The sequence below is a fragment of the Ambystoma mexicanum genome, chromosome 11 (assembly GCF_040938575.1).
Source record: "Ambystoma mexicanum isolate Mex_15411 chromosome 11, UKY_AmexF1_1, whole genome shotgun sequence".
NCBI lineage: Eukaryota > Metazoa > Chordata > Amphibia > Caudata > Ambystomatidae > Ambystoma > Ambystoma mexicanum.
In genome coordinates this window covers 794,090,753-794,110,730 of record NC_090934.1, presented here as the reverse complement: position 1 = coordinate 794,110,730, position 19,978 = coordinate 794,090,753, and the positions used below count along the sequence as shown (strand labels likewise).

The window sequence follows — 19,978 nt, the reverse complement described above, 5'->3', positions numbered from 1 at the left end:
TTCTTGGGCTTGTTGATAGACATCAGACCCTACAACACATTGCCACATTACTTGAAGAAATGCCCAGGGTTATAATGGCATGGACAGTGTCTATGCATTCGAATGAATTTGTTCCCAACTAATTAAATCTTGGGGTCCCTTGGGGGCATTTCCCGCAACTTAAGATGTTGTAGATTTTGTAAAACAGTAAACTCCATTGAAACTATATACCACCTGACGCTGATCTGCCCTGAATTGACCAGGAAATGTCAAACATATTTTTCACATTTATGTCGTCGCTGGCTGCCATACGTTTTATAAACGAGGTTTTAAAGTCTGAATAAGAATGTGATTGTGACCATGATGGGGAATATTTAGTTGTCAAACTTGCTGGAAGTCGAGCACTTAATACTAATTCATTTTTGTAATGCACAGGTAGCTTGATAAACTCGAAGATATCCATGTGATGCAAAGTTGATTTTTTGATGTGACGTAAAGCTGAGGTTAAAGTGTGTGTTTTTAATCTGTTTTAACTATGTCTTAATTTGTGTTCCTAAGTGTTTTTCTAAAATGTCTTATCTATGTTTCTACTGAATGCTTTTATCGTGTACTGTGTTTATATGTGAAAGGTTCCTTGTGAACTAAATAAATAATCTTAAAAAAATATCCCCATGGTTTCTTCTGGTCCCATCATCCATCCTGAAACATGATCATTCGTCCCAGGTTCCTCAGGGGCCAGTCTTACTTTCAGCCCTCTTCACCATCTAATTACCCCTTTTATAGATCTGACTGGGGAAAAGGAGAGTACAGCTCCAGTTATATGCTGATGACATGCAACATTGTGTGACCTTAACAAAACAACAAATGGAGATAAACCTAGTGACATCCTGATAATAGCGGTCTACCCTGTGGGCAACACCATCGTCCAGTCATATGTACCAATCACCACCCCTTATATTTGAGGAAAGTGGTGAAATAGAAAGGTATAGATCTATCGAAATAGCCAATCTTGATTTTTCCTTTTGGCTAGAGGATTCTCCAGTGAATTCAAAGATAAAAGGGTGCACTGGTGTATGCTGAAGTCCATGTAGCATGTGGTAGCACACAACATCATGGTCGCCCAACTCTCCACCCCAAGAGTAAGAGAGCAGAGCAGGAAGGATCCTTTGGCCTACCCACCATGCCACAGTCTGTTGATAGAGGCTCCTCACAGGGAGTGACAACATGCCACTTTCCTTTTAATGGAAGTTCTCATCATGGACAAAACAGCTAAAACACTAGCACTCTTGCAGTTAATTATTACCACTGTGGTATCTCAGACTGGAAAAGCAGGATTCCAGTTACCCCCAAATTCTTGCAGGATGGTCAAATTCCCTGGCATCATAACACTAGGACTGCTGGGGAAGATAATGTTGCCAGGTTCTGCCTCCAAAGATAGAAGGGTATCAGAAGCGCTAAGTTCTGGGAATAATGTGGACTACTTCAAGCAGACTGGGTGTCGCAGTGAGACAGTAGACACGATTAACTTCAAACCAAGAAACTTGATTTCCTGACTTCAAAACACAGTGTTGAACAATGCAATATGTGAACATATAGCTCCACTGTAGTAGCCCCACGCCCCACATTCATGAAACGGAATTCCAAAATGGTGGCCAGCCTTCAACGAGGTTTGGGCCATGTCTCCACACACAGAAGGGTGGGGCCAAAGAAGTGGCATGGCTGCTGCAAATGTTTAGTTCTAAACCATTCTAGTTTCTACCCTGAAAACTATAAACACCTGAATGTGGCTAAATGAAGACTGTCCGCATGGTGTGGCTTGTCTGCGATATAAACTGCCTTTTTCATAATGCTGTGGGTATTTAGGGATGGAACAGAAGGAGCCTTGGAGAGTGTTGGAGGCAAAAGCTAAATCGGATTGATTTGGATCAGAGAGAAGGAGGCTGGAGAAAAGTGGTCAGAGGACAGGAGCAGTAGAACGAAGAAAGTTAAGCGTAAGGAGGTGGTGAAGAGTAAGGAAGTGGTGGAGAGCAAGAAATGGTAAAGAGAAAGTTGGTGGAGGAAAGGAAGGAGACAGTGAAGAGGAGGTGGTGAGATGGAACATCAGAAGGAGTGAGGTGACTGAAGGGACTAAAGGAGGAGAGAAAATAGTATAGAGGAGGTTAAAGGTGACATCACAAAAGGAGTCTATTTAGAAAGATCTTGGATGATACATCAGGAGGGGAGAGGTGGAATGCTCCGGAGAAATATCTGAAAGAAGGTCTTGGGAAGTACAGAGAAGGCAGTTGGAGATGACACCAGAAGGAAGAATGAGAGACGTATTCAGGGGAAGGTTAGAGGAGAGGATTGAAGGAGGAGGAGAGTAGGAATATCTGAGAGGAGACTGTCTACTTAGAGGAGCAGTATCAACTATGCTACAATGATGACAGGATGGAGTTCGAGAGGCCTATAGGTTTAAGCACATAGCAGAGTGCCAATGATATAAATGAGTAGTAAATGGGCGAGAAGAGGAAAGGAGGAGTAGAAGAGGACCCTTTAAGCTCAAGCCAGTTACAAATCATCAAGGAGGAAAAAGAGAAAAGGGTGTGAGGAATTGGAGATAAGAACCCAAGAGAAGCAGCTGAAACGAAACTCTCAGTCAAGTCTGTGAAGGTTGCATGCCACTTGTGGACCATTCTGGAGGTGTTTCTACTACTATTTGATGCATCGGCTAATTTGTTTCAACCAGCATGCATGCACACATAGGCCCCTCAAGACTGTTAAATGACTTCAATTCAGCACTCCCAGTAAGTCAGTGACTAGTCTGGGATGCCCAATGAAAGCCCTTATTTATATATTTTTATGACAAGTTCATAGATCTGGATGATAAACCCTTGTATAACAACACCCCTCTCTTTGAATCCCCCTGACCTCACTGAGCCAAGAATTAGGTTTGTTTTGCAAATTAAAAGATTTATTGAAAAATTAAACAAGATATATATTATACTTTTATAAATAAATTAGTATTTGATAGCACACTTATGAATATGACAGTGATCAACAATGGATAGTATTATACTAACACACTTGTTTAATTACTTAGGAGTTGGTATATAGAGGATAAAGTAGCTGAGAATGCTTTTATGGGTTCAAGGAAATGCAATGATGGAAAAGAATGCAGCACAGAAATAACTGAGATGGTTTCCACAAGGGATAAGATGATCACTTTTTTCTTTTGACAATTCACTTCCCCCCTATGCAATATAAGGGGTTGGCAGGTGAGCACACAATTTTCAGGAATACAATCAAATGCAATACCAATTCAGTTCCCCACTAGCAAGCTCAGAGCAACAGGGATGATTTTAAAACACGGGCAAGAATACTTTAAATGGGATTTGCAAAGAAGTGAAAATATTCTAAAAATGATTTTAATTCCCTATAGGAGATTCAGGGTAGGTGATAGCTACTTAAGATTGGTTCAGGTCAACACTATCAGTGATTCATGAGGGATTATCAGGTTGAAAACGGATTTCAGTAGTTGCCAGCAAAACATAGCGATTTTGACAGGTGGAGAAATTTGATTCAAATTACAATTCGTGGCACTTTTTCCGAGTGCGTCGAACGCGATTACGGAAAAACTATAAAGAGTAGAAAGTCTTTAGGGCTTGTTGGAAAGCTGAGGATCTTAGCTTAAATCTCGTTCCTAGCACGTATGGTTCAAAAGATACGGACAATTTTGTGGAGGTAGATTTCAGAAATGAAATAATGATTCAGAATGGCAATTGACACTTTCACAGGTTTGAAATCACATAATGGACACACGATTTCTATGCAGTTCTAAATAGGTTGAAATGGTTTGAATTAGATTATTTTAAACTAAGAGATTGGTTTGCACAGTTCTGGCTGGATACTCACTCCTAATTTTGGAAGGAATGGGCCTCGTCACAGATCTGGTCAACAGGTTTAGCTGCGGTTGTCTCAGCTCTGCTGGTCTGGATCTCTGGTTCTGGCAAAAGTTCTTGGCACTGCACAGCGGTCTGGTCTGGCTGGCAGTTGGGATACAGCTCTGCTTTCTGGGTTCTGGCACAGGGTTCTAGCCAGAATCAAACAGCTCGCCCGGCTGATGAATATCAGGTTGCAAAAAGATTTTGAGGCCTGCTGAAAAGGATTCAGCTTGTGGACTAGGCCTTTCTGCTACAAAGTTCTGGAATCTGGAGTCTGGTTTTCTAAGTTCAGGTCTCTGAATGTTGTCTGGATTTTAAGTCTAGAGTCTCCCGTCAAAGTGTTTCGCAAGAAAGTGGAAAGTGAAGTCCCTACCTGGGTTTCTGTGGGTCTTTTTATGTCTCTTGTGAAAGTGGGTGGGAAGGCTGACTTTCTATGCCCAACCCTCTGAGGATCCTGACAGGCTAAAGGATTCTCTGTCGCCTGACTGGGGAACTGAATTGTGAGTCATCCGGCATCCTTTTTATGGCATACAGAAAGTACACTCCCCTTGTCACTTTGCACACAAATCTATTTTTGAGTTAAATGCATATTTATTTATGTACAATTTTTCTAATATTATATGTCCAGTTAAGATAGTTTCTGTTGCGCCAAACCATCCGATCCCTGTCTTTGTAAGATGTTGTGTTCACTTCTGACAGAATTCTGCCCTTTTCATCCAGAACACAACCTCTAAACTTTTCCACAATTTACACAAATGTGCGCAAGGAATATGGGCATCAGATGATGAAGTGTCAGATTTTTAACATACATACATTTGGAGTAATACCCTATTTTCGGCTACTACCCCCCAGAACATACCACAGAGTCCTAACACCTCTTAAAATGTGCACAGAAAAATCACAGGATTCATGATATTATTGATATCATTTTGACAATTATGTGCTATGAATTATCCATCTTTCTAAAATTATGCTCTGGCCCAGAGGGGTGTGGTTTCCCAAAGCACATGGGGGAATTTCTGGTTTGTCCACTTCCTCCAAGCTCAGCTGGCTCACAGAGGCAGTGCCCCTCCCATTTCCTTCCAAGAGGAAGCCATTTACGACCCCTTGATTTAGAAATTGCTTGGAGCAAAGGGAAGTTAATTGTTCTGTTTTCCTGCAGTCCCAGGCACCCCTCCCCTGATTCAATCAGAGAGGTGTGATCTCCTTTTGGTGGAGGCAGCAGAATGCAGCCAGGCCTGTGAATGCAGTTGCTGGGCAAGTTTCAACTCCTGTCGGGGGTAGTTGCCGGGCAGAATTCAATCCCTTTAAGCCAGGCTTCAGCCAAATGTCACTTTTGTTCCCATTTTTCTTCATTCAAATCAAACTTACAATTTTGACACATGCAGCTAGAACGCTGATTCTAAGTTCAACTATGACATTTAAACAGTTGCAACCTATGTGACACTCCAAAGTAAATCAATAATTTATTTTAAACATTTCGATTTTAGTGGCTTTAAGTCCAATTTCACTTAAGCTGCTGAAATCCACAGCTCAGCCAGTTTTGTTATGAACATTATTTTAGGCTCTTCATCTTTCCAGATTTGGTATGCACACAAGACTTCATTCTACCAGACGTCTGCTGGTGTTCAGTAAGATTTTTGAATATCTTGCAATGTTTGAATTAGGCATTTTGAGCTTGCATTTCAGAGAAACAAATGTGATTTCAAAGTGCTTTTTGAGCTAACAGGCACTGCTGTTCTTCCTTTGGCACCACATTTCACTTATGGTGCTTCTGGCCCATCACGCTCGCACTGGTGGGTGGCAGGTCAGGCGACCATTTTGGTGTGTGCAAAACTGCGCGGTTTTCCTGGATTCTGGCGCAAATGTGGGCTTTTCGGCCATCTTGGATTTTCTAAGCCCACAGCACCAAATGTTGTAGCATAATAATTCAAACGTGGGTCAAGCCACCTGACAAGTCTCAGGTGATGTATTTCCTTGGAATCAAAGAATAATTGACTAAAATACAAAGGTTTATCTGCCGTTTCAGATATCAGGAGGCACAGAGCGTGACAGGGTGGCTACCTGAATTGAGAATGCACAGCCTTTTCACCTGTCATATTTAAACCTAGGAGCATTTAACAGCTTAAAAAGGCCAATCTGAGAGAAATCCACTGGATTCATATGGAGAACATCTGTTTTACAAGAATATTGGTCCGTAATTTTGCTTTAAATTTTATTTGTGCACTGTCCGGCAGCCAATTCAAGGCATGGAGGGCCTGTAATATGCGGGAAAGATATTCATCCACAGCTGTCTGAGACTTTGTTGATTGGCCGTCAGTCTCAAAGTAAGATAGTGTGTGGTGACATATGTTAAAGACTCTGTATTGTGTGCTGGTAGAAAATGAGGGAATAATAATGCATGAACCAGGGCTCACAGAGGTTAGATAAGGTTCCACTATCAGTGACCTTTATTCGCTTGGAATATGATGAGAACATCTTGTGAAAATAGTCAGGAATGCAAACTAGCTACCCACACCTCCCCTTCTTCTCTCTATGATCATAGCACTGTTGGGAACTTCACTCATGTGTTGTCTGCCCTTGTTTTACATTCTCAGTAAGGCTGCCAAGAGGGTTCATGGGATGGGACAGAGTATATGTGAGGGTGCAGCTTCAACTGGATGGGGCACATGGAAGAGTGAGGATGGCATCCTGCATCTCTGGAATGCCCAATTGCTCTGTAAAGACAAACACCATACTTACTGACCATTTTCACTCCTACTGTCACAGCTGAGCTTGATCAACTTGAAGTAAAACATGGGTCCGCCAACATAACATTGCAACTCTTGCAGACTTGCATACTGACACTGCTAAATTTGTTCACTCAACTCAACTAAGAAAGATGGTAGTGTTGACCTCATGGTAAACAAAGCCAGCCCATCTGACTCCTCTCACTTTCTACCTGCTTCTTTGAAACACAATGCTTATCAACTTCTCACGCCAATCCTCTGGAACACTGAAACCTTTTTTTACCATGATCTTGAACACCTCCTTGACTCTCTTCCCATTGAAGTCATAGTCATACTCACATGGGACTTTAAATTCCCCAACATGGCCAAGGGCCACAGACTGCAGCTGGACTCCATGCTCTCTGACTATTCTCTGTCTGCACTGCTGATGCAGATATCCTGGATCTCGTATCCTGCCTCTGTGGCTTCTTGGTTTGCCTGGTGCATGTCTCACATTTGTTGAGTGACATTAGTAAAATCATGCCCTGCTACCATTGAGTGCTGCACATTGGTACTGCAGCCAGAAAAGTGCCAAGGGATGGGTGCATCTGTGGTTTGTTTTTGTCCTGTGTGGGAAGATGACTTGGATTTCTTTGGGGCCACTCTGCTCATTCCCCATATCTTCACACCTTTCAAAATGACGGCATCTTGCAAGACCTGTGCACTCATAACAAATTGCTAAATTTTGATGTAGTCTTCTTATATGTGTTTTGAAGTCACGTTTACCCAGTCGCCTTCCAAAACCCTGGATGTCTTCACAGAATGTCTCAAGTCAAAAAAGTGTAGCTTGTTTGATCTGAGTCCTTTGTTATCTTGCCAGCCATCTCAGCAACACCTAGGTACAAGTGAGGGGAATTGCAATTCAGCCATGATGGGCTGAGCATGGTGTTCACTACATAGCCCTGCATCTTTAGAATGGGGTGATCCCCATGAGGCAGTTGATGTGTACTCTGTGACTGGAAGTGCTCCATGAACTGCCCGATGATCATCCATTTTGGTTCAACAGACCATTTGAAGTTTTTAAGAAAACTGTTGACTCTTTCAAATTGTCCATTTCCTTTAGGGTGGGAGAGATCTACCCTGCAATGCTCTATGCCTTGCTGATGGAGAAAATGGATTACCTGCCTATATGTCAATTGGAGAACATTATTTGGAATATAGAACTGGTGGCACACCTAAGGTACACTGAGGGCAAAGTGTGTAATTATTTCATTGAGAACATGTATTTCAGTCCACTTGGATGTGTAATCTGTTAATATTAATAAATACCTTTGGTCTAGTGGCATGTTTTAAATGGGACTTATGAAACAGATGCTGATCTTCTCTCAGACCTTCCCAGACATTCCATACTTGTCATTGTTGGGGTATGCATGACAATGCAGATTAGACAGTACTTGTCTCTCAAACTGACCAACCATTGCTGGCCACCAGTACTTAATGCCAAGATGATGCTTTGTCAGCGTACTGGCTAGGTGTCCCCCTTGACCAACTCTATGAGTCAGGTCGGTAGCATGACACAAATTGAAGCGGGAGCTTGCAAGCTCTGTTGAGCTCCCCCACCCCAAGCAGCACCACAGACTACTGGGCCGGTACTGCACCCACACTCATGGGTAATGCTTATGATGGGCATGCTGCCACATGGGTGTGATGTGTGCTGCACTAGGTGAAAGATGTGTATTTATAATCTTTCATGTTACACTTAACATAAAAACAAAGAGGTCAGTGCTTGGCCCCTGGCAGCCATAATTTCCTGGCACCACTTTGAGCGTCCAGTAAAATTATTATGTGCATGCCAAGGGAGTCAGACAGCTCCAGAGGGGACACTGGCATTGAACATGATTTAAGGTGAGTGTTGGTACGTGAATATCTTAGGTACAGGTGTATTAACATCTCCCAAAAGCTAGCGTGAGCGACCAAGCATAGCAAGCGAGCCTTTAGTAATGTAGTAGGAATTGGGTGGTTCTCCCTGAGAATACTTTTTTATATAATCCAGGGATCAAATATAAAGATTTGGTTACCAGGAGCTAAAAGCTGCTTCTAGATATCTGGCATCAGGAGCTACCTCTGGGGAACCAGGAGCTATCACATAGCATGCCGTAAATCTAACTCCTGTATGAGATGCAAACTAAACCTTTTTAAGCATCACAGATGATGCATTATGCTTTAAGTATCTTCTTGACGCATCCTAATGCTCATTCCCAAATACACAGAGTTAATGTCACATTGGTATGTTTGTATGGCACTAGTTGGCCTGCGAGCAAAATGAAGCCCGTGGTAGCTATTGGTCTCAAGCCAACCAGGCTCTGCTAAACTACAACTAAGAGTTAAATGGCTCCCAGCTCTGCAATTTTGAACCCTGTAATCTGTTGAAATGTTGAATTTTGCAGCACAATTTCTGAGAAAAATGGGTAAAGAAAGCACGAAATTAACACTTGGTTATCTAGCATAATTCATGGAAAAATACAGTAGATGCTATGTCATCAACAGTCTACAGGTGCGTGTGGCAACATTTTCAGGATGCCTGTGTCTACAACAGTATTTCTATTGTAAGTCATTTTTATGCAGACGCACCCATAATATATAACACCATTGGTACTGTAGCACTGGAAGTTGAGTCTATAATATATGCCAGCATTCACAGTCTGAATCACGTTCATTTTGCGGCCATAAACTATGCCGTTAGGATCACTGTAAATCATGTTCATGAAAGTACAGTCTATCAGAATTCCCAATAACGAACAGTAGGTGATGCTGCACAAACCCAATATTCCACCTTTGCCACTATCAATACTTCCATAATACATCCGTTGCCACCAAAGACATGGATTCATTTTGCACACCCACAAATGACCCACACAAACACAAATCATTCCAACAATAAATCATGAGACACTGCAAACAAGTACTTTATGTGACTCAGTATGGTCTCAGTGCTCTTGTTTGCATCCGGCTGCATATTGTAAATATATTTCTCTTGCTCAGTTTGTTAATAAATCACTGTTTGCAAATGATGTACTCCCCTCACTCAATGTATAAACAATTGAATCCGTGAGAAAATATCCCTGATTCTGTAAAATGATATCATATGGGAAAGGGTATGTGGATAACAAGTACACTAGTTCCTTGCTGTTTTGCATACAATCAAAGAGCATTTTGGGAACATAAAAAGGGCCACAGATTGGTATAAGTAACCCACGTCTGTAATAGTGATGCAAGCATGAAATTAATTTGAGCATCGAATGCACATTGGTCTTCGTGCTCATTTTATTTGTCACAAAACTCACCCTAACAAATGTTTGCAAACTAAGGGTCATATATATACATTTGGACAAATGTAATGTTTTGGTGTGAGGCTGCCACTGCTGAGCTGGTGAAGATCGCTTCTTGTTTTCATGTCTATATTTCATTTAAGGAATAGAAATAAATGCCCCCGTTTGACAATGTGTGTGTTTCCGTGTTCTCTTCTAGGTCCCCCACACTGCAGGGGCCCCTGCTACGCATGTCAGTCAGGTCTAAATACTAATAGATAAAATTAGCTTTTCAAAGGGGTACCATGGGGCAGGACTCCTCCGTGATTGCGAAAGCTGCCTTCAGTAGAGCTGTACGCATGGTTTGGCAAACTTCAGAAGCCATTCCTTTAGTAGAAAACAAATTCAGGCATATGGAGTTCTGTGGCAATGTGAGTAGACATTTGAGATTCTAAGACACATCATGGCAGCTGCAATTAATTTCTGCTTGTTCCAGTCCATGTCATCCATGGATAACAAAGGTAGCTTGGAGAGGCAGTGGAAGGGCAGGTTGCACCATACCGGCACACGTTCGGCCTTGAAAATAAACTCCTGCAGTTTGGCTGACAGAGGGTTCTTCCTGGTGTCAGTACATGAATCAAAGGCTGTGGTCCTGGCCACTAGGTATGCCCTAACAAATGTGGTCAGCTTGGCACAAGCAAGCATGTCTCACTCTTTCACAGAATCACTGTTTTCTGGCTCTGTCAACAAGCAGGAACAAACATTTTAATATGCTGGACATTACATTTCTTCTGCAATGTGACTGCACCCAAGCCTTGCAGTGATTGTGCTGTGTGACGGGCCAGAGATCAGACCCTGTCAGGGCGTGGTAGGTACAACTCCCAACCTGAGGTGTGAGGCTTACCAGGGTTTATGCGTGTGCCAGTCCGAACCTAGAGGCAGGGTGTGGGAGTTGGGAGGGCTCTACTCCCTATTACTTTCCCCTGTGCTAGGCTGTGTAACCAAACTACTACTGTCTATTAAGCCATGCATGTCCAGCACCATTCTGGACAGTATCTTTCTCTTTGTCTTGAAGGATCTACAGCATCAGCAGCCGTAATGGGACATCCAGCCAGCAACCAGAGACCAAGCAAACATGATAAGTGGCAGATTAAACCATGCAGCAGCCTGAACAGGATTACTGTGAAATTATCACAAATAAATGACCTACTGAGAAATTACCGAATTCTTTTTAATCACATTTTCTCCACTTCCCCCTTAGCCCACTCCCTATCTATTTCATGTGGTAATTTCTCACTAGGTATTTTTGTATTCGGTCATTCCTGCAGATGCCGCCTGAACACACCATTCTACTACACAACTGGCTCCCACTGAAATAACAATGCGATTCAGAGCGCAGAGTGCTCCAGCAAAATTCACCCACCAGGAGACAGCGACACAAGCCAGAAAAGCATCAGCGAAAGTCAGGACACAGAGAACCGGTCGAGACTTACATAAACAAAGATATTACGCTCACCCGCCTGGTGGCCCCAGAGCAGCACCCTAACTAATCTGGCATCCTTAAGCAGCCAAGAGACCCGAACACAAAGTGGGACATTGGGCCTCATATCGAGTCTGGCGGTAAGCCTGTTGGTAATAACGGCAGCTTGCTGGCAGACTCGAAAAAAATTACTGGTGCCTGACTTTCCGGTAACACCGGGGTATTACAACCCCGGTGGCCGGGAAGTCAGTCGCCGGTAATTTTGTAAGTCCCCATTCCCATGGAGAAAATAAAAAGTCCTAGGTTGCACTTTTGCTTAAAGAATACAATAGAATTCGTTGTTGTATAATTATTCTAAATTGTTTATTACATATCCAAATGATAAAGAAATAATAGAATCGTAAAGGTCAGTTGGAATACACTGGTCTTAAGTGAGTTTGACAATCTAGTTGAAAGTTACTGGTTGTCAATATTTGTAGTTCATGGTTTCAAGTTCACATTAGATTTCACTAAATTTTTATTGAAAATCTTGGCGTATATCCTCTTGCCTTGACAGTCTGGTTGAAATTCACTGGTTGTCAATAGTGATTATTCATGGTTTCGAATCCAAATGTATTATTTTGAATTTGTGAAGATTGTAGTTTGTACCCTCCACTGGATTTCTGAAGGTTGTTGCGTATACCTTGGGTTGCGGTTCATAGTTTCAAGTCCATTTAGATTTCACTGAATTTTCTTGGAAAATCATGGCGTGTATCCTCTTTCTTTGACAAACTGGTTTAAATTCACTGGTAGTCAATAGTGATTAATCGTGATTTCTGATCCAATTGATTTTTTTTTTAATTACTTGTTTAGTAATTCAAAATAATTCAATTGGATCAGAAATCACGATTAAATCATGAACCGCAACCAACGGTATACGCAATAAGCGTCAGAAAACCAGTGGAGGGTCAAACTCACTTAAGACCACTTTATTCCAACTGACCTTTACAATTCTATAATTTCTTTATCATTTGAATATGTAATAAACAATTTAGAAGAATCATACAACAACAAATTCTATTGTATTCTTTCAGCAAAAGCGCAACCTACGACTTTTTATTTTCTCTATGAGTCATGGCTCAGGCCAGCCTCTGAGCAAACCTAAGTTGAAGGTTTTCCTTTCCTTTTCTATAAAATTACACACATCTCTTTTTGGAGTGCGCCATCACTGTCCAAAAGGCTGGTAATATCCCTCATTACCCATTCCCATGGAGTGCCATAGGACTCCATGGCAATGGGGACCACGGAAGCACTGGCAACGGTGCTGGTGCTTCCGTGAAACTCTGCGAGCGGGTGCCATTCTGCCCACCAGTTAAGACCCTGGCGAGCGGGACGGCACCCGCCCGCAGAGCCTCAGTGTGCAGGTCCAGGTAACAGCGGTGCTGTTAGGCTTACCAGCACTGTTGTTACCGGACCGGCACTCTTGTAATGAGGCACATTAATTGTTGGTAGTTGCTATTACTGGAGACCAGAGGTCTCATGGATGGAAAAGGGACTTTGCATAAGGGAAGAGGACAGACAATGGTTGGCCCGGGGAACCAGCAGAGAGAGAGAGTCAATGGACGGTGAAAGGGAGGCTAGTTCTCCTAAATAAGAAAATATCTACAAGAGCCACTCTGATGTCTGCAGGATGTGATCAGTATGGAGACAAGGATGCCAAAGCTGGTTTGACGGTGGAAGTACCAGAAGGAACTTTTGGGAGGACTGCAACAAAGTCAGGACAAGCCCTAAAACGTTCTTTAGATGTAGGTGCTGGAGTCATCAATGGTGAAAACCGAGGGAAAGTAAAGGTGGTCCTCTTTAACCTTGGAAACCTTGCCTGCATCATAAAGCCTGGCCAACCCATACCTCAAGTAGTCTGCTAGTAGTAACCAGACATCAAAGAGGTGAAAGACCTAGATGAGACCAAGAGAGCCAAAGTCGGCTTTGGGGGCTCAAAGAAATGACTCACCGTTTCCAGGTACCCCATGCCTGAATCAATGGAATTCACTGAAGCCCAGAGAATGGATCACTTTTGGAACAGGCCCGCAAAAATATAGTGTCAAAAGCTGAGTGACAAGCGTGACATGAAGGGATTTCTATTAAGAGTTGTAAACCGAGAGCAGATAATACCTGATGGATGGGCACCTGGTACTGGCGATGACACTGAATACCCTCCTCAGCCACTTCTACTAGTCGGAGTGTATGCTCAGGTCCATCAGTTTTGTGCAACATGCCCTACCTGCCAAAAGACCTCACTGGGTGATTTGCCATTGACCCGTCTCCAAAGTCTCCCCATCATTGAGGCCTTGAAATACCGGATAGGCATGGAAATTATGGGGCCGCTAGAACCCAAAAGGACAGGGAACAAGTACATCTTGGTGATCCTTCATTACGCCACCTGGTACCAAGAAGCAGCCCCCTTCACAAGGTTACATGACCAAGGTAATCTTCAAGGTGCTTATGCCATTCTTCAGCAGAGTTGGCTTCAAAACAGAAATCCTCACTGACCAAGGAAGCAGTTTATGTTACATTTGATGGGGTAAATGAAATACCTTGTGTAAATAAGACTCTGAGAACCTCAGTTTACCACCCTCATACCGATGGGCTGGAGGAGAGCTTTAATCAGACCCTTAAGGTCATCCTAAGGGGATTAGTTTAAGAAGATGAAAACAATAGGGACAACCTAATTCCCTGGACCTGTTTGCGGTGAGAAAGACCCCCAAATGCTCCATGAGGTTTCCCCCTTTGAAGTGGTATATGGCAGAAATTCTAGAAATGTGCTGAACATCCATAAGAGAATATATAGAAAAGGTACGGAAGCTGATCAATGAACAGTGGCTAAGGGTCGCCAAGAGAGGGCCTACAATAAAAAAGCCAGACTACACAACTTTCAAGTGGGAGACACAAGCCCACCATGCAAAACAAACTACTCGCCAGATGGCATGTGCTATATGTCATAACTGAAGAAGTGTCTAACTTAGCCCACAGGCCAATAGAAGGAAGCCATCCCAGCTATATCATATAAATACATTAAAGAGGATAGAAACCATGAATTATATGAGAATAACCGCAGGGATACTCTGCTACCAACTCAAGCTCATGTGGCAACCACCAGGTCTCCTGACATCATGCCACAAAGAACTAGTTGAGTTGTTAGGGAGATACCAGGTGTGTTTTTCACAAAGCTTGGATGAGTAAAAGGGATGGTGCCTAAAATCCTAACATCTCCAGGAAGAATCATCAGGTTAAAACCCTACCATCTACTGGAAGCACACAAGAGACACATCAGGGAAGAATTGAAGTTGTTACTGCATCTGGGTGTCTTGGATAGTTCCCAACAAGGAATGGTCCTTCCCATTGCATTGGTGCCCAAACTGACAACAGTTGGAGGTTTGGCATAGAGTTTAGAAGGCTGAACAATATTTGCAAGTTTGACACCTACCTCATGCCTCACAAAAGACAAGCTGGTGGAGACCCAGGGCCCAGCAAAGAACATCTCTACTGTGAATCTGACAAAAGGATATTGGCAGGCCCTCCTAAATGAAGCGACAAAAATGGAAGATAGCGCTTTCACTTTACAGTCTTGCCATTCGGGCTTCATGGGGCACCTTCCACCTTTCAACGCTTAATGTATCAACTAATGACTTCATGTTGAAGTTTTGCTGAGACCCACCTGGACAATATAATGATACTAACAAAAACAAGAATCACAGACTACCCCCTTCTCCTGTATTCCTGTTGTTCTAGACCAAAATTAACTTATATTTGCAGACACTCATGTTTACAGACAAAAGGACGTCTCATACCTGAATGTTTTTTACATACAAAACTTCTCACTTATTTATTTATTTCATGGACAACTCCTATGTGGAGGGTATTTTTTGTTCAAAAAAATAATCACAATGTACATTGCATTATAAGATTCAACAACTCATTTCATTCATCACAGTTTAGCATAAGGTGCCCTTCCTTTCTCTTGCACCCAAAACTTAATCTATCAAACAAAAAACTGTTATTACAGATGTTCTATCAATTCACAAACATCTCTTATCATGGAAGACAACAGCAGAAAAAGGAAAGCACTCACAGTAATATTTGTTTCCTCCCAATCAGGGACAATACGTTTTTATGTGGCTGTATTGCTCATGTGGATTCTTGTTATATACAGAGCCCTATGCTGTCCTCCGTTACAGTAAATTCCCTGCATTTCTTAATCTCTGTGGGATGCCTAATGTTTGTTATCCCAATTTCTTTTTGCCAAAGGATGTGCAAATGATGTTATGTCAACGCTCTGCGTTTTGACCAATTAATCAAAAGATAACCCCATCCCACATAAGGTTTCTCTGATAATTTCCATATGGCCTTCGTCAGGACAAAAGTTAATTATTCTTCCACTGATCCTCAATCTTCTTACCCAAGTGTCACCAGAGTATTCTTGTTCAGTATGCTAACAGGGAAAGCCTTTTCAATAGCCAAGTTTTCAAGGATTTTCTAAAGGCCCAGTGAGAGTTCTTGTCCCTCAGGGGTTAAGGAAGGATGTTCACACATTTGCAGCAAGGACAGGGAAACTAGCCTCTTCCGCTCTGGTACGTTTGAATTTGGGTTGGATCAGTCTGTCGGTGTAGGGTGTTCTGGTAGGCCTAGCCGTTTGATGGGGAACCATTTTTTGTGCTAGATATGGTAGAGCCACTATGGATATGCACCTCTGGGTAATGGTGAGTGTCTTGACGAGGATTCTTTGTCATACTGGAAGCCAGTGTACTGCTAACCTGGCCTCAGATACCTGGTGATGTTTAGGCAGGTTGAATGCTGCTCGAATGGCGTTAAGTAAACCTCAGTAAGGATCAGTAAACCTTTTCTTTAAGTAGTTTAAAACTGTCGAGAATCTTGAAAGGGACAATATTATCACGACCTGTGATGCCAGTCGTGTGGCCCATAGTACAGCCTTCCAGGGGTCATTTTTGGGGGATACTGACACACTCCAAAGTTTGCTGAAGGCCTGATGTCAGGAATGGGTCATTGTTACAAGTGATAATGATCCCTCCTGAAGTCCAGAAGGATATTAACAGATAATGAAAATAGCAATGTAGGATTTATTTTGTAATATTTACATGACAAGATTGTCTTCATAAGGTAAGGAGCATAATCATAAATGTGGTTGCACTAGAACCGTTTTGGCATGTACATGCATTATGTGCAATGCAGAACTGAACCGTTTCTCTATACGAAAATGAAAGCATTGTTCCTTGTTTTAGCTTTAATGTGATGCCTTGAGTGGGGTGTTTCCTGTTATATTGAATGTGCAGTGAAAGCATTCTTGCTCGGAAATTGCATTGCCGTGTTTTGAATGCAGAGAATGTTGTCTGTGGATTCCCCATCTGCGTCTGTAGTCAGAATGTGTGGAATGCCATCAATATCAGTAGCAATTGAATGCATTCTGAGCATTTGATTGGTTGAGAGTCTGACTCGTCATGGTGGTTCCCTGAGTGCACTTTTAGTTAAGAACCACAGTCTTTTCATTCATTAACAGCTTGGTTGAGAGGAGTTAAAGTCTGACCATGACTGTGGCAAGGTGGCTGGAACGCTCTATGGTGAATAGATTATGCCTGCGAAACCTTGTGCAAAAAGGACCAGTGAACATTGTTGTATCAACTCCCTCAAAAGGTATGCGCGACCCACAAAAATTCACAGGTCATTAAGGTGTCTGACCTTTTACCTCAAACCTGAGGTTTGACTAAGGCACCAGGCTTGGACTGGCCAAAAAAGGAAAAATGCTAGTGGGGGCCAGTTTTTTTGGTCAAAGTGGGCCACTTTTTGGCCCGCTGTGGGCCAGTTTGATAAGTTACTTTACCATGCAGCTAATAGTTTTGAATGAATATTCCATAAAATGCACAATTTGCATCACATTTTATCAAAAACTTCCCCCTTGGGTAATACTCAAACAGTCTGTCACAAAAGGAATGAATTGCCATTTGCAACTGTGAGCCACATTTTCATTGGTGACCGAGCCAATGTTATGCCCCAGTCAGACGCTGTAAGGCACGACCATCCCCTGTAATGGCAATTGAAAAACACTATTTCTAGCTTAGCACGCCAACATTAGAAATAATCTTTCTCTATTTGTGTGGCAAGTTGGCTTGCTAGAAACAAATAATTATTTCTAGCAAGTCGGACCCAAGCGAAAAATAGAATGTATTAAATGTGTGCCATGAAGCCACTAGCGGAAATTAAATAAGCGCACACATATATTTATATATTTAGTGCAGAACGTACTTTGCGTCACAAATAGTGAAAATGCTGTTCCATTTTTCTTTCATTTTCGTATAGAGAAACCGAGGTTCACCCGTGCTGGAAATGAAAGAAATACATATATTACTATTAGGGGAGCTTTCTGAAACTAGTGCAGGGCACTTACATGCAGTGGGGGTATTTTTAGACACAGCTACACCCCCCACTCTCTCATGGGGCTTTGTGAGGCCTCCTACAGGAGTGGGGGATGTTTTAGGGCCCTGCACGAGACGAAAGCCTGCCCTCTTGAGCAGAGCTATACTGCTCATTCTGTTCCTGGGCTAAAATGCTCCAAATGTTCAATGGTTCTGCAAAGACTCAGTCAATCCGAAATTTGGATAATTCTGACTTGTAACTGATAGGTTTTAGCAGGGCTATTGTCTAGATGATAAGGAGGTCCATAACCTACACAGTAGCCGTGGTCAACATGTAGTAAAACAAGTAGTGGATATATGCACTCCTCCACACAGGCCCTCCCATGCCCATAGCAACTCTCCCCATTACCAAGTCCCGACCTGGTTTCCTGCCTCTTCTCTACTCCAGCCCCCAGGCACTGTGTCCCAAGCAGGCAATCGAAATACACTGAGGCTGAGGTAAAGGTGCATTGTCGAGATAGCTCAGTGACCTATTACACCCCTGCAGAACCCATCAGCCACAGGTTCAAATCTCCAGGGGAGCTGGCTGTCAAAAAAACAAAAGTGGCCTTCCTCTACATTCTGGAAACAGGCTCCCTATAGATCAAAGTAAGGAAATGGTACATTATTGTTCACTAAATGCAAGACTTTTGTACCATTTAGTTGCTGTACAATTCGACCACTGCACATTACCAGCATACCTGCTGTTATGCCTTCAGAGACCGCATTCTGTCTTTTCTTAATATCAAAGATACAGTACCCAGGCCTCCTTGAAATGACATTTTGGAGTTACATCAGCGTACACCTGATTCATTGATCTTATTACCTTCCCAGTCCTCCATGTATGGCGCTTCCTCGGCTTCCTTCTCGGGAGACATGCCGTCAATTAGCTTTCCCTCCTTCATGACTCTAGTGATTTCTTTGAGCTGTTGTAGTAACCTCTGCTCCTGGTCCAACGTCACATTTTCCGCTCTGTTTCAAAACAGCAGTCGTGACTTATATCACCGTTATTATTACAGACAGTTTTCCTATGTACATATAATACAAATATTTCACAGAGCACATCATATTCGTTTTTAGAAAAATAAGTTAAATTCACGTTTTCTCATGAAAGAATGTCCCGACAGGGGACAGTACTTTGCACACTAAAAACGTATGGTTACTGGAATCCTAGGATACTAAATATAAATTCTGTATACAGAGGCGTGGCCAGGATTGTCTAAGAAGTGTGGTCTTGAGATGATGTAGTTGGGCCCAACGCACTGACATCAAGATCTGAAAATCCCCCCTCCCCCCAGCACACCGGAACAGGCTTTTCCAGATTTTGTGTGGGCCTTGCGCGCTCTGGCCTTACCCTGTCTGCGCCTCTGTCTGCATACACACACAGTGCATATACTCTAGACGCAGGGGTCTACAACCTGTGGCTTCTGCAGATGTTTACGGGTGTGACTACCAAGATCCCTCACCATTATCTATGCTGGCTAGCAAGCAGTGTAAGAAGTTGTAGCTCGAAACATCTGGCGAGCCTATCATTTCAGACCCTTGATCTATCGCTGTAGGCAGAGAGTCTTCCGTTTATTGGTATTACTTGTTTGTGCTAAAAAGAAGTAGGCCGCACAATAATGCAAGTGTTGAATGTGCAGTATCTTTCTCACATAAAAACAGATGGTGACTAATGAGCAGAAGAAGCCTGCCAGGGTGAGCCGTATGTTTTGGAAGATGCGCATCACATCAAATCGCTCGAAAATTGCAAATACAGAAACCATGTCTCCCAATTCAAATAAACGACAGTTTAAACCACGTACCTACTACTTCTGAATCACTCAAAAGAGGGTTGTGCAGGGAGCTATAAACGGTTCTCTGTGAAAAACCTTATGCCCTCATACTTATTAGAAATCCACAATAAAGAGCAGTTCAAACAAAGCATGTACTCATAGCCGGTCCAATAGCACAGCAAGTAGAGCACTCGATTTGACATCTGTGCAGAGCCTGCTAACGCAGGTTCGAATCCCGACAGGGCCAAACTCCGCCACTCATCCTTCCGAGCTCGATAAATGAGCACCACACACTGTGGGTAATAATAACCGGAGGGGTCATAGCGCTTTATAAACGCTAAATTATTATTATTCATGTAAGGCAA

The 19,978-nt window shown here is 42.6% G+C and overlaps 1 protein-coding gene across 1 annotated transcript in view; it reads right to left on the bottom strand.

Moving 5' to 3' along the window:
- The window catches only part of RIC3 (RIC3 acetylcholine receptor chaperone), a 145,105-nt gene that overhangs the window by 15,532 nt on the left and 109,595 nt on the right, over nucleotides 1–19,978 (bottom strand). The window contains exon 5 of the mRNA XM_069623729.1: nucleotides 18,665–18,810. Within this exon, the coding sequence (XP_069479830.1) occupies nucleotides 18,665–18,810 (146 nt within the window). The remainder of the gene's footprint in view (nucleotides 1–18,664; nucleotides 18,811–19,978) is intronic.